The sequence below is a fragment of the Cottoperca gobio genome, chromosome 18 (genome assembly GCF_900634415.1).
Source record: "Cottoperca gobio chromosome 18, fCotGob3.1, whole genome shotgun sequence".
Taxonomy (NCBI): Eukaryota; Metazoa; Chordata; class Actinopteri; order Perciformes; family Bovichtidae; genus Cottoperca; species Cottoperca gobio.
In genome coordinates this window covers 1,146,895-1,160,815 of record NC_041372.1, presented here as the reverse complement: position 1 = coordinate 1,160,815, position 13,921 = coordinate 1,146,895, and the positions used below count along the sequence as shown (strand labels likewise).

The 13,921-nt window shown below is 41.9% G+C and overlaps 1 protein-coding gene across 1 annotated transcript in view; it reads right to left on the bottom strand.

The window, feature by feature from the left end:
* Positions 1-11,503, bottom strand: part of mpdz (multiple PDZ domain crumbs cell polarity complex component) — a 41,094-nt gene extending 29,591 nt beyond the window's left edge. Inside the window, 10 exon segments of the mRNA XM_029454661.1 lie at positions 1,627-1,715; positions 2,179-2,281; positions 2,721-2,918; positions 3,190-3,312; positions 3,704-3,920; positions 4,133-4,272; positions 4,467-4,646; positions 6,935-7,101; positions 8,467-8,545; positions 11,446-11,503. Coding sequence (XP_029310521.1) covers positions 1,627-1,715; positions 2,179-2,281; positions 2,721-2,918; positions 3,190-3,312; positions 3,704-3,920; positions 4,133-4,272; positions 4,467-4,646; positions 6,935-7,101; positions 8,467-8,482 — 1,233 coding nt within the window. The 5' untranslated portion in view covers positions 8,483-8,545; positions 11,446-11,503.
* Between the last annotated feature and the right edge of the window lie 2,418 nt (positions 11,504-13,921).

Below are 13,921 nucleotides of genomic sequence, written 5' to 3'. Positions count from 1 at the left end.
GTGAGTGTGAGGACATTGTCTGGACATTGTGAGGACATTGTGAGGACAGTGTCTGGACATTGTGAGGACATTGTCTAGGACATTGTGAGGACATTGTCTGGACATTGTGAGGATATTGTCTGGACATTGTCTAGGACATTGTCTGGACATTGACTGGACATTGTGAGGACATTGTGAGGACATTGTCTGGACATTGTGAGGACATTGTCTGGACATTGTGAGGACATTGTGAGGACATTGTCTGGACATTGTGAGGACATTGTGAGGACATTGTCTGGACATTGTGAGGACATTGTCTGGACATTGTGAGGACATTGTGAGGACATTGTCTGGACATTGTGAGGACATTGTCTGGACATTGTCTGGACATTGTCTAGGACATTGTCTGGACATTGTGAGGACAGTGTCTGGACATTGTGAGGATATTGTCTGGACATTGTCTAGGACATTGTCTGGACATTGTGAGGACATTGTGAGGACAGTGTCTGGACATTGTGAGGACAGTGTCTGGACATTGTGAGGATATTGTGAGGACATTGTCTGGACATTGTGAGGACATTGTCTGGACATTGTGAGGACAGTGTCTGGACATTGTGAGGACAGTGTCTGGACATTGTGAGGACATTGTCTGGACATTGTGAGGACAGTGTCTGGACATTGTGAGGACATTGTCTGGACATTGTGAGGACATTGTCTAGGACATTGTGAGGACAGTGTCTGGACATACATTATGCAGGATATGAAAATACTTTGATAATAATAATTGGTATTTGTAGTATAAGAGTATTTGGTGAATACTTTACTGAAGAAAACATGAAAATATTGTGATTTTATGTATTTTTATAGCTTTGAAGATAGAAATTGTGAAATTATACAAAATCATATATATTTCTGTTTAGAAGAGAACATTGAAACATTAGTCAAAGTGATTATAACATCATTAGAGCTGCAACGATTAGTCAACTAATCCATTAGTCGGTCGATAGAAAGTAATACATTTTTCAAGCAAAATGTCAGAAAAAGCTGTTTTCAGCCTCTAAAATATGGAGATCTGCTGCTTTTCTCTGTTTTACATCTTATTAAAGTGACAAAATAAGACATTCAAGGACATCAACTTGGACTTTGAGGAACTGGGATGGACATGTTATAAACCACTAATCACCATTAATCAATAATGAACATAATCGTAGTTGCAGCCCTTAAGTAGTGCTTCACAGAAGTATTCACATCTCTTTCAGCCTTTACCTTTATTTATTTAGATCATTTAGGACAGGTAGAAACTGCATAAGTCAATAATTCAGTCAATGAAATGTTTTAAGTTCTTAAATTGTGTCCCAAAGCACTTTATCATTTAAGAAGAAAACTCAATCAAGCACACAGATGGACCTTTAGAAAGACACAAAGCAACATTCCCTCATCGTTAACGTCTTGCAGTAATGAAGCTCTGACTGCTAATTCAAGTCTCAAGGAAAAACACTCTAAGAACTATCAGTTAATTATTCATTATGCGTCTCATAATTACCCTCTATTGCCTAAATGTGACCACTTTAATAGATTTTATTATTACCTCACGCTACCGAAGAGAGGGAATAGTAATAGAACAAAGAGCATAATTGTTGTACTTACAGCGATTATCTGGTCTCCAACATGAATCCGGCCATCTTGATCCACAGCGCTGTCTTTAGTTATGCTCTTCACAAAGATGCCAGAGGGCTCTGAGCCGTCGGAACAAGGACAACACATGAAAGAGACGAGAAGCAAACAGATGTTCAGAGTGTGGATGAGTGAGCAGGTTTCAGTATTACAGAAGTCATAAACACAGATGAACCCAGTGCACACTCTCACCTTGAAAAATAAAGACTTTTCAGCAAAGGCCGTTCATTAATTCATTCATTAAATGAATAAATCAGCTTATAATAAGATGCTGTCTTTTATTGGCGCTAATCGCTACATTTTATCAACCAATAAATGTGAAAAGATATTTCAAAGTTGACTATTTTGGACACTTTTAGGGAAGTAAAAAACACCTTTTGGGTTAAAATACAAGCGTTCATTTGAATGTCACCTGCATGTAGGTCTAATATTAACCCAATATTAATAATAACAACTCAGTGGACGTTAATGGAGGTTTTTAAACACGACTCTTTCATTTAAATGTTCATTTGTTCCATTTCTCACCTGAGTTTTTATCTCCAACATATCCGGCGATGGTGATGCCCAGTCCCTGCGCGTTCTTGGTGAGGCTCACGTCAAACGCTTCATCCTCCTCTTCCTCATAGCCCTGTGAGCAGATGAATAATAATGACAGGTCAACATCCACTGATAACAGAAATAAAGTAAAGGATGATTCATTTGACAACGGCAGTAAAAAATAAAAGTCCTGGACTGCACCACAGTGGCTGCTTGGATAGTGAGCGCTCTGAGCCATAAAACAACAGATCATGTGTGCAATCAAAAGGAGATGATGTCCTTCATCCAGTGAGTCACTGCATATCATCCATGTTTAAATAGGGCCTTGAGAATGGCTCTGAAATCACTGTTTGGTTGTTTCTGTGTTTCTGTGTGAGTCACAGGCCATGCTGATAACTTCCATTTATTCAGGAAGAGGATACGACTAAAAGAACTCGTGTGTATTAGAGAAACTGCTTTACTATAGTGATTCTCTATTCCAACACATTCCTTATTCTTAACGTGTGTTTCAGAGGGAAGCAGCCTCTCACCTGCTCGCTGACGGTGGGCAGCACCACGGGCATGACCGCGGAGACAGAGGGGCCGTCTTCCGCAGGCCCCCGAGTCACCACCAGCTTCACCCTGTTACCACACAACCGGAGCACCTGCGCCACCTGCTCGCTGCCCATCCCGTGCAGGTCAGTGTCTCCGATCCTCAGGATGTGGTCGCCGCTGCGCAGGCGGCCATCCTGAGGGAGAAAAAAGTGCGTTTACTGGATTGGTCTGTGCATGTGGGGGGGGGGGTTACTCTGGGCCCGATGCCCGTTTAATAAGTCTGTGTAGCTTCAGTAGAAATCCAAACCCATAATGAAACTCTCAGTACCAAACAGAAGACTTCATTATGTGCTTGTAATTCTCACAATACTTAACTGACCACATCCATCTCTCCAGAGCATTTATGGTAAACACAGTACACACAACAGCTATTAACAATAGAAAGCCCCCTCCTGCGGTGATCACCTGATCAGCGATGCCTCCAGGAAGGATGGTTTTGACAATAACTCCAGTCGTCTTTCCTCCCACAATACCGAAGCCGAGACCAGTACCATCGTTGACCAGCTCGATGGTTTCCACGTGCTGCCACTAGGCGTCGCAAAGAGGAGGAACAATAAAGCAAATAACACTTTTATTCATCCAGTTGTAAAAGTAGTTGAATGGATAATGCAGATGGTGTTTTCATTGTGAATATAATAAGCATTTGTCGCTGTGTTCCTGCGTTCGTCCTGCTGTCGTCACATTTTACAATGTTGGTTTGCAGGAGCTGCTCAACTGTGTGTGTGTGTGTGTGTTACACACTCAAAGCATGTGTGTGACCAGCTGTAGTTTTTTGTGTGCCTCCACAGAACATCGAGTCACGTTGTGTACCTATTCCACATTCCTTGCAGAGTTCTTTCTGCACATTTCTTGTTTTTAAAATAAGTAAGTGCGTGTGAGCGTTCTCCTTCTCGACATTAGAGGGAGAGAGTTTTTGTACCGCGCTGGAGTTGGCTGACAGTGTGCTGGCAGCAGAGGGCGTGCGGGACACTGCAGGACTGCTGCTGAGCTGAGGTATGGGTCCTCGTGCCACCGTGAGCTGCACCCTCTCTGAAGCACTCTGCAGGATGCCTATCGCCTGCTGGTGGCTCACGGTCTGGTCCAGGATCTGCCCGTTGATGGCTAAGATCTGGTCAGCTTCCTTCAGCTTCCCATCACTGTCAGAGGGACAGAAGTACATCAGATATACACTGTGTACAGAGGAACTGTCGTTTGATCAAAAGCAATTAGAAACAAGTTGTAAAAATTTGAATTCCTTAATTCTTCAACAAAAGGCCAAATGTTGAAAAACTTTCTGGAACGTTGACTTTGCTGCGATAAGACTTTAATCTTAAAGTCTTTAAAGGGTGGCATGTTGCTTCTTACGTACCAGTCAGCCACACTTCCTGGTTGGATTTCCTGGATGAAGATGCCGAGCTCGCCGCGGTTCTCGCTCTTTAGGCCCACCACGCTGAAGCCCAGACCTCCCGACTCTGGCTTCAGCAGATCCACGTGTGTCAAGTAGCGCCCCTGAATCATACACACATAAATAGAATTTATATATATACACATGTAATATGGCGTTGTGCTAATTCACTATAGTGTGAAAGCTGCAGGCCGTGTGTAGAAGTCCATTTGTGCCTCGCTGTGTGTTCTGCTCGTTAACTGTCTGGATATTAGGTGTGAGTTAAGAAAGAGTGTACAAATGAAGCTTGTGTCTTTACCTGCGCCATGGAGTGAACAAGATGTTCAAATTCTTCCGATGGTGTCTTTCCATTGATGAGTGTAGACGTTGATATGTCTGAGTAGGAAACGTGGCCGTCATTGGGCTTAACTGCCGCTACGTGGTCACCGTGATCGGCGAGGTCGGCGAGGTCGCTCCCACGTGACGCCGGGACACTCTCCTGGAATAAACAAACACGCATCGAGCGATGTTGAAAACGGCAGATGTTGCACTGACAGAGTTCTGATATGCATTTTCACCTGAATATAAATGTGAGGATGTCTGTTTGTGGCTACACGACAGCTTTGAATGTCTGCAGAATGATCCTGCAGAGAGCTGCAATTACTGGAGATAATCCAACAAAAAACAATTAAAAGTTCAAACAAAAAACATCATGACTCATTCCTACTGTGGACGTAAACATTTAGCCAGTTTAATTTTAGACACCAAAACCCTGAAGAGTGTGTGTGTGTGTGTGTGTGTGTGTGTGAGACGACTGGGATGCCAGATAGTTTGTTATCCACCACGATTAGCTGGATCCCTGACAGTCTAATCCTTCAGGGCATAATGGCTCTTAGCTGATGTTCCAACAATGACGAGGCTCCAAATACAATATTTCTATCACGGCGGGGGGAAAGCATCTCTGGCCATCTGGATGCCTTAATATGTTTGGGTTTTAATTACTGCAATGACTTTACTTGTGTGACAGATGAATTACATGAACGAGACATCTACATAAAACCGTGTTTTTCCAATTTCATTAGCCAAAGGGCATAATGTTTATGACCATCTGAATTGGATTCAAAAGGACGGACACAACACATGCACAGCCATAATTTCATAAACACTCATTTGGCATACGGCGTAGCCGCGCTGAAGCTATCCTTGTGGACTTGTGCATTTGCATTTTGGGAAGTTAAGTGCTCAACTTTCAGCATTTGGGAACGTGTAGTGTAAATTATGGCTCCCCTTTAAATACAGTCCCAGATTAGTCCTGAGGAACACATTAGTGCTGCATGCTGCAAACAAAACCCTATGCTCGGGCTAACGTAGCGTAGCATGCTGCTAAGTTGCTGTCCTCATGCATGAGCTTTGTTAGCTGGGGCCTGGCTAAGAGGATTAAAGTTCCAGTTTGGTTCTTGCACATTTAAGAAATTGTTTCTGCCCCACTTCACACTGCGGCCTCTTTCTCATTGGAGAGTCGGGCCTTGTTGCCATAGCAACGTGGGCTGTGCAAGGCCTAACTAGCAGAGCCGGGAGACGGACTGTGTGTGTGTGTGTATTTGTGTGTGTGTTTATTGTCTGGCTCTTGTCTCACAACAAAACACAAAACGCACCCTTGCTCCCATTTGGTTGAGCTTAAGGGGCCAAACAAGTGCAGTTCTGCTTTGTAAGCTCAATAAAAACACAACAGTGACAGAAGTACGTCTTTGTAACGTTTTTACTACGTGGAACGAGTCCATTCCAAGATCTGAAAGGAATTCAGGATGAATGGCTGCTTGACAAATGTTGTTTAGTAAAAACAAACACATGCATCAACACACACACACACACGGAGGAGGAATGTACCTCTTTTGTAATAAGAAAAATCTGCAGAACACAAAAATGCCAGCAGAGCTTTTATAATCTAAATTCCACAAGGGGTACAGCGCTGGAGCCTCCCTGCCTCCCACTGCATAGCTCGCATATTTCCGTCTCTATTTCTCAAACGCTTACCCCGGCCCCTTTCCACCGTACTCAACAACTCTCTCCTAAAATGTTTTATCCTCAATGGAGAGAATCAGCTCCAAAAGTTCGACCAACTATCTGAGCTATATGTCCGGCTCATGTGAACCCTGACAGCAATTTGGCCATCGCAGCTCCACTATTGGGGATGGAGATTATAAGGGGGGGGGGGGGGTTAACAATGAGGTCACTCAGGACATTGTAGGAGACAAGAAACTAAAACATTACAGAGCCGGGGGAGGGAGGGGGGGGATATACAGAGAAATACTAAGAACTTCTGAGATTAAAGTCAAACATTTACGAGTAAAAACAAATGTACGAGAGAAAACGATAAAATATTGTGAGATGACACAGCATGCTGTGATGAGGTGGATCCATGTGCTTACTTCACAATAAAACACCATTTTCAGAGTTTAATCTGGGACATTCTGAGTTGTTTCTCCAGAACATATTTTTCATTATGGATCATTCATTTTGAGATTAATCAATTAATGATTTGGTCTATAAAATGTCAGAAAATAGTGAAGAAATGTCCAAAGTGATGTCTTTAAATGTCTTCTTTTGTCAGCCAGCCTAAAATATTCAAAGATATTCACTTTAATATGATATAAAAAGCAGACAATCTCCATATTTGAGGCTGAAAACAAAGCTTTGAATAGATAAAATAGTCCTACAGTTGTGTTTATTGCAACATTATGGATACTTGGACCGACACGGTACAGCATGAAGTAATCGTGAGTGTACCTGGTCTCTGAGATGCTGGACCGACTTCTGCAAGGCGAGGATCTGGTGGAAGAGGGGGCTCTGGAGCACAGATTTGAGCAGGCTGAGCTTCTCCTCGGTGGGCACCTCCCCCCGCTCCTTCAGCTTGGCCTGGAGACGCTCCACCGCCTGCAAGGCACGCTGAGTGTCTGCAAGCCGTCGCATATTTCAGTGACAGCGCCGGCCGGAGTGAAGGAGTGGACGCAGGGAGAAGCAGGCGTGGGAGAGATAGAGGTGGAGATGAGGACAGATGCTTTATCAGTACAGGGGCAGAGAGACAGGGAAGGGTGTTTGGACATTTATGATTTGTTTTTACTTTAATAACAATAACCTCCATGTTGCCTTTTATCTTATTTCTGTAATTGTTTGTAAATGAGCACAGGCAGCAGGGAGCCACACATCTCCACCTGCAGGCTTAGTGCAGGCTGACTGCTGCTAACCAGACCCGGCAGGTTTTGCACCGAAGCAAAGAAAACTGTTTGTCTTCAGAATAGCAATATCTCCTCTTTTTGGCTTTCGGGTCAATGGTGGGTTGCACAGGAACAATGAATGGGTATCAGCAGGAGAAGATAAAAGAAGCAGGCTCTCCACAATTTGCTTGCTGGACCTTGCATAAGCCCCGCAATCGAGCAACTCCAGAGTGGCTTGTTAGTGAGAATGGGCCAGACCAACGTCAACCGGACAGAAATGAAGCAATTTCCGAAGCTCACCAACTGTGACTAACACCTAATAGGGCGTTCACAGGGTCCAAAAGCTCTTTTTTGCACTTAGATGTGTTGTTGTTTGAACAAAGGTTGTACACAAGCCAATAACACCAGAGACTCTGCAGCTTCCTCTGTTCACCACTGCTCTGAGCACTGAGCATAATGAGGAGTCCCTCAGAGTGAGGTGTGTGTGTGTGCGTGTGTGCGTGCGTGTGTGTGTGTGTGTGTGTGTGTGTGTGTGTGTGTGTGTGTGTGTGCGTGTGTGTGTGTGTGGCCCTGGAGCACAGCACAATGTTTGAATTGTCAAAAATTGAAGGAATATGACGTTTGATATTGAATTCTTCAAGTTTCCAAATAGAGTTTTTTAAGGGGAGACAATACAGGTGAATGGAGTAAAGATTGTGTTTGGTGTAAGAGGGTAAAGTCCGACCAGGGGGACACTCGTCTTTCATGCACTGGTGAATTTGTCTTGTTCAAACTAATGGAAGAAAAACATCCAAAATCCACATTTAGGAGTTTATTTGACTAACTTTGTTTATGTATGTGAGTAGATTTCTCCTAAATTCACTAAAAGTTAGCATTAAATAATTCCTTATTTGCATATTTAAACATAACATTTGAATAAATGTTTAACTCTTAATGTAAGTAATGAACTGGGGAAGTTTCCTGGTGATATACATTAGTTAATAAAGTTTACTGTATTCAGAGGAATGAGAGAAAATAACGTTCGATGGATACAAAGGACACACTTATCGCATCCTTATCATGTATTTTATATTATAATAAAGAACACTCGGTGTGATTGCTTACCCATCGTTTCTATCATTTTCAGAACTCCAGCTGAATGTGATTTCTCCCCATTAACAGAAAACTCTTCCTTTCTCAAGGCCTGCGAAGAAAAACACAATGTGTGAGAGAACTGAACATGAGGACACACACTCTTCTTTAACGTGCACAACACACCGTACACACAGGAAGTAAGAGCTTGAGAGGCTCATTCTCCTCTGAACCCAACTTCTTAAAACCTCTCTGATGAAAGGTCAACATGAAACAGAAAACTGATTAATTTCCATTCTGTCAGGGACATTTTTATCTCTTAAAATGCGTCACCATAACATCACAGAGGAACCATTGTGCTGAGGAACTGCAGTGTCTCTTTGAGCATCTCCTGCCGCTTGGTTCTCTTATATTTACTAATGCTCTTACTGATGGATTAGCACCTGGGCATTCACATCGCTGGGACTCCCTTCTCTGGAATGTGTAACATGCACGACATGTCTCCAGCCGGCGTTAAATACCATTATCCAATTTACTCCTATCAGATCAATTTAGCACATTTTTGACCTTTCTGATGATTAAAATTCATATTCAGGCTTGTCTTATCACTTATGTTAAGACCAGTGTCGGACCTGCTTGCATCATAATAAAACGGCAACAATTACTTTTTATCCTATATTAATCTTAATTATTGTTTTGTCTATTAGAATTTCCCACCTGGTGATCTAGTGCATATAATAAATGCATAAAGCTTGTTTTATTACAGTCCAGGTTTCTTCGCACATGAAGAAAAGAAGTCCTCAATCTTTTTTTGTTTTAAAAAATAATCACAATCTAAGTAATGTTTGCAGCTCTCCTGTCTCAGTCACTACGATGCACTCAGCGTTCCATATATGGACATGACGTCATCGCCCTGACCTCCACATTGCTCCTTGTGCTTACATAAGAGTGTCTCCAGCATCGGAGTCGACAGGATGCAGAACAAACTGCAGGCGTTTCACTGCGACGCGCTGACGCTGCACATTTCTGTTACCAGAGTCATTTTGTTTATTGCTTTGGTCGTGTGGTTTTATTTCTTTTATCTTTTATTCATTTAGGATTAGTTTCCCATGTCTGAATATTGTTAAGACTTATATGTTTATTGCTCTTGGAAAGGGTGTAATTGCATTTTTATTCTTTTATATTATATTATATCATGAAATGACAATATCTTTTATCAGCATTAGTTTACGTGGGCTTTTATCCTTTATATGAAAGTTACATGTAACTCAATATGAATCTGATTTTGTGTTTGACACTCCATGTTGTCGTTAAGTTACATGTGGTTCATGTGTCTGTCACATGCTGGAATCAGAGAAGCGTCGTGTGAATGATAATATGAATGTGTTTGACTCGTGCTGTTGTCAGAGGTGTCATGGCTGTCAACTCCCATCTCAGGAACGTCACACTTGACTTTGTGGCTTTGTTTTGAGCATGACATGACTCAGGGAGACATTACACGATTAAAGGAGATTGCTAAGGTAATTAAAAGCCGACTCTGAGAATAGCTACAACATGTGGCAGCGGGATCACCACAGCGCTGCTTTATTTATTTATTTATTTTATTTTGCTTCATTATAACTTATATAACTGACTTTCTACATACAGTACGAGGTCACTTTCTTCAACCTGTCAATTATTGGGTTTGTTTTGTTGTACGGGTGTAAAACTTAGTTTTAATTAGTGTTGAACTTTAGGTATTAATATACATTTATACAGTATATATAATACATCGCTGCAGGAGAATATAATAATTCTGATGATCTTTACTACTTTATTTCTGCTACTGAAACCTTTTTCAAATGTATGAGCGCCCAAATTATGATTTAAATTGCTCCTGGCATCCAGTTCCAGAGAAATATTCATTTCAGATTGAATAAATACACATTAATATAATAATACAATATGGTATTTAGCTTATGTAGTTGGTTTTCGATGACCTGCCCAGTTCTTTTGTAATAATATGTCAAAATAACAAGTGTATCTCTACAGCTCATTTCACACTTTACATAAATAAAGAGAAAGGAACATCCCATATAAAATATTATAAAAACAAATAGAGCACAAAGTACATGAAGCAGTTATTAAACAGAGGGACACATAATTAACAATAAGTGGTATTTATAAAATAGTAAAACATAGTAGCTCAATCATAGGCACTTGGAAAGAGAAATGTTTGTAACCTGAATTATAAATAATTAGAACGTTGTTATACGTGGTGCTTTCAGGGACTTCTAGCAGGGTCCGGTGTATTGGAGGTAAACATTATTAAGACAGAGATTATTCACTCTGCAGTATCCGGAGGCTTGTAATGATTCCTAGAAGGCCGAAGAAACTCATTAGCTGCTGTTACAAAGTAGACTTTTCCACAAAACACGGGAGCTCCGAGAATACTCGTTGAAGTCATGTGTGAGCTTTGCTGTGACCACAGATGATTATAACGGGCTGTCATGTCCTCGTGCACTTTCTTCTCCAAAATAATAGGCAATGTCGGATGGATTCACGTCCCCATGTAACACTTGCTTATCTTAACAAAGCGTTTGCTGTAATAGAAGTACGCGGATTTCAAGTAAATCCAGTCAGGTTTGCTGGTATTTTGAATAAAGTGGCCAAGGCACTTGGGACAATCCGCTTTTCTCAACTCCTCCTCCTCCTTCACTATCTCATCCATGGAGCAAAGCAACAGGCGAGAGGACACGGTGAAGAAGTTACATAGTCGGACATGTTTGGGACTAAACCCCCCCACGGTGGCTCCTTACAGTTCACAGAAAACACGATACACTTAAAAAGAGACACTTGTAGCGGTTTTCTCGCTTCGCCGCCACACCAGACGTCTCGTGAAATGTCCCTCTCATTAGCGACAGTGTAGCTAACAAAGGCGACTCCCTGCAACAAGCTCAAGTTGTTATTTCCACTCCCAAATCTTCAGTAAGATTTCCTGGAGCGACACTGTGTGCTGAAATATTCACTTACATGAGTGTGGAGCCTGTACTTCCCCGGCGGCCTGTCCCCTCTCCTCTGCTCTGTTGTCCTGCGGCTAACGGCGCACTGACTGGGGCTTAAAGATGGGGCGTCGTGTAACTCGATCCTCTGGACATGTTCACCGAGAGCCGGGGCTGCCTGGGACTGAAGCGCCGCTTGCTGGTTGTCCTGACACCTCGGCCTCCCAGCTCCAGGGCTGTGCTCCAGTAATACAACCCTGGACATCAAGTTATTCCCTCTCATCAGAGGGCACTTTCACACTTTTAGGGGAGAAAATATGTTGCAAACGGGTCGTCTGTAAAATGTGGAAAGGTTTAGTGCACCCGTTTAGTGCAGAGGGACTCACCATGGCAGCATCTGAGCCTGTACACCTCATGTGGCCTCTGCAGGGTCTTTTAACTTGTACAGCCCAGTTTAATAAATACATTTAAAAGCTACAATAATTAAGCACCAGGGATCAATGCACTAAAGTTAGACATGTATCCAGAGGTGTAAGAAGTATTCAGATAATTTACTTAAGCAGCAATGTATAAATGATCCATTACAAGTAAAAGTCCTACTTAATAAGTAAAGAATATGTCAACTGTAGTATAAAGTACTGGTTTGGCCCTTTTTACTGGTGTATGACATCATATCATATTAATACAGAAGCATTAATGTTACTGGTTCAAACTATTATTATTATTATACAGATTTACATACAGAGACGGCAGATACATCTGAGGGTCGAGAGATGATTAACGAGAGGAAAGAAGAAAATAAACAGTTTTAATACACAAATCTGTTAAAGTTATTTCACATTTTCACTAGTCTTTGATATTTGTGATATATTGGAGCATTTATTAGATTAAATCATGTAAGAAATTGCGAGTGAAACATCGCCGTTAAAAACTCCCACATCTTAAATGTTGTTTTTTAAAAGCTTGTTATATCGTCCAGACTGTCAAATCTTCATCTGAAAGTAACTAAAGCGATCAGATAAATGTAGAAAGTACAATATTTCCCTCTGACATGCAGATAAAGTAAGTAGAAGCATGAAGTTGCATGAAATGGATGTACTATTTAAGTACAAAATTGTACTTAAATACAGTAAATGTACTTAGTTTTATGATATTTCTAGATGAAATAAAGTAGTCAGCAGTGTGCACTTCGGGGGCATTTAGAGGCGACGTTGCACCTGCACAATGCATAGATAGTATTGTCAACAGCGACTGTGGAAAACCACTCAGACATCAGACATGAGAACGAAATAAAAGTTACTTTGAAGGATAACTTCTGAACATGCAGGTTTGTGAGAGAATGATCATGCAGCTGAATTAAATCCTTGAATCGATCAGATCGCCTGACCTGAGATGAGTCACACATGCAGCCGTGCACGGTTTATTCGCCCTTGAGCAGAATGCTGAGCTCCGTATCTAACACAAAGGAAGAATAACCCTGCTGTCATTCTTTTTAGACATATTGGAGTCATTGTAGGGCAAATCAGTGAGAACGCAGACCTGAATTCTTAATGTAGGGTTATTACAAACATTGCTGCAGGGGATCCATTGTTTGCAGGATTTACACTTGTGTTATGATTCAGATTTCATCAGTCTGATTATGAGCGCTGCTGGTGAATCAGGCACATCGGTCACTGATTCATGAGCCCCATGCAGACACACTGTAATACTGCACACCCACACATGCTGAATGTATTAATAAGCAGTCCAGTAAGCAACATATGTATTGTGTGATCTGAGTGGAAAGTATTTTTAGGAAGCACCTTGGAAAAGGACACAGCATGAATTCTCCATCTGCGTCCTGTTTACAGGATTATGCACTCCCTTTCAGGCGGCACTGCACCATGGTTATCAAATTTTATATGAGCTGTTACTCGAAATGAAACGCATCAAATGCCCACTGGGACAGAAGCTGTTGCCTGTGAACGTATGACTCAGATGTGACGCCACCAAAATAGCAATGTTCTCATATTAATTGCATTGTTTTCCCTTCATTGTTGGGGACGGAGACGGACCGCTGGTGCCACCACACCGTTGATCTGCCCTTTGACCCCAGCGGCAGAACTTTTAGTTTTATGGATAAAGTCCCCAGACGAGGAAGCAGCGAGGTCACTAAGTAAGAAGTCATTTCAACGGGAGTGAAAGGGATCCAAGCTGCTTTCAGAGAGCTGATACTTACTAAATCCCTTCAACGTTTATATCTTACTTCTACCTCCCTCTTATCCACCCTATAACTCCCCTCTTACTTTGACAATAAGCCTATTTCATGTGGGAGGTCTGACTCAGCCAAATGCTGAAAAAGACAAGAGATTGAAAGAGGAGCGAGGCAGCTTCAGCATTTTGTATTTTTATACCTGCCTATCACGGCTCTCAGCAATAATCATTGTTTAAATCTGCTTAGTGACACCAAATCTGTGGCCACTGGATTCAAGAGGTTTCTAGCTCCTACTTAAGGCTCCGCTCTCATG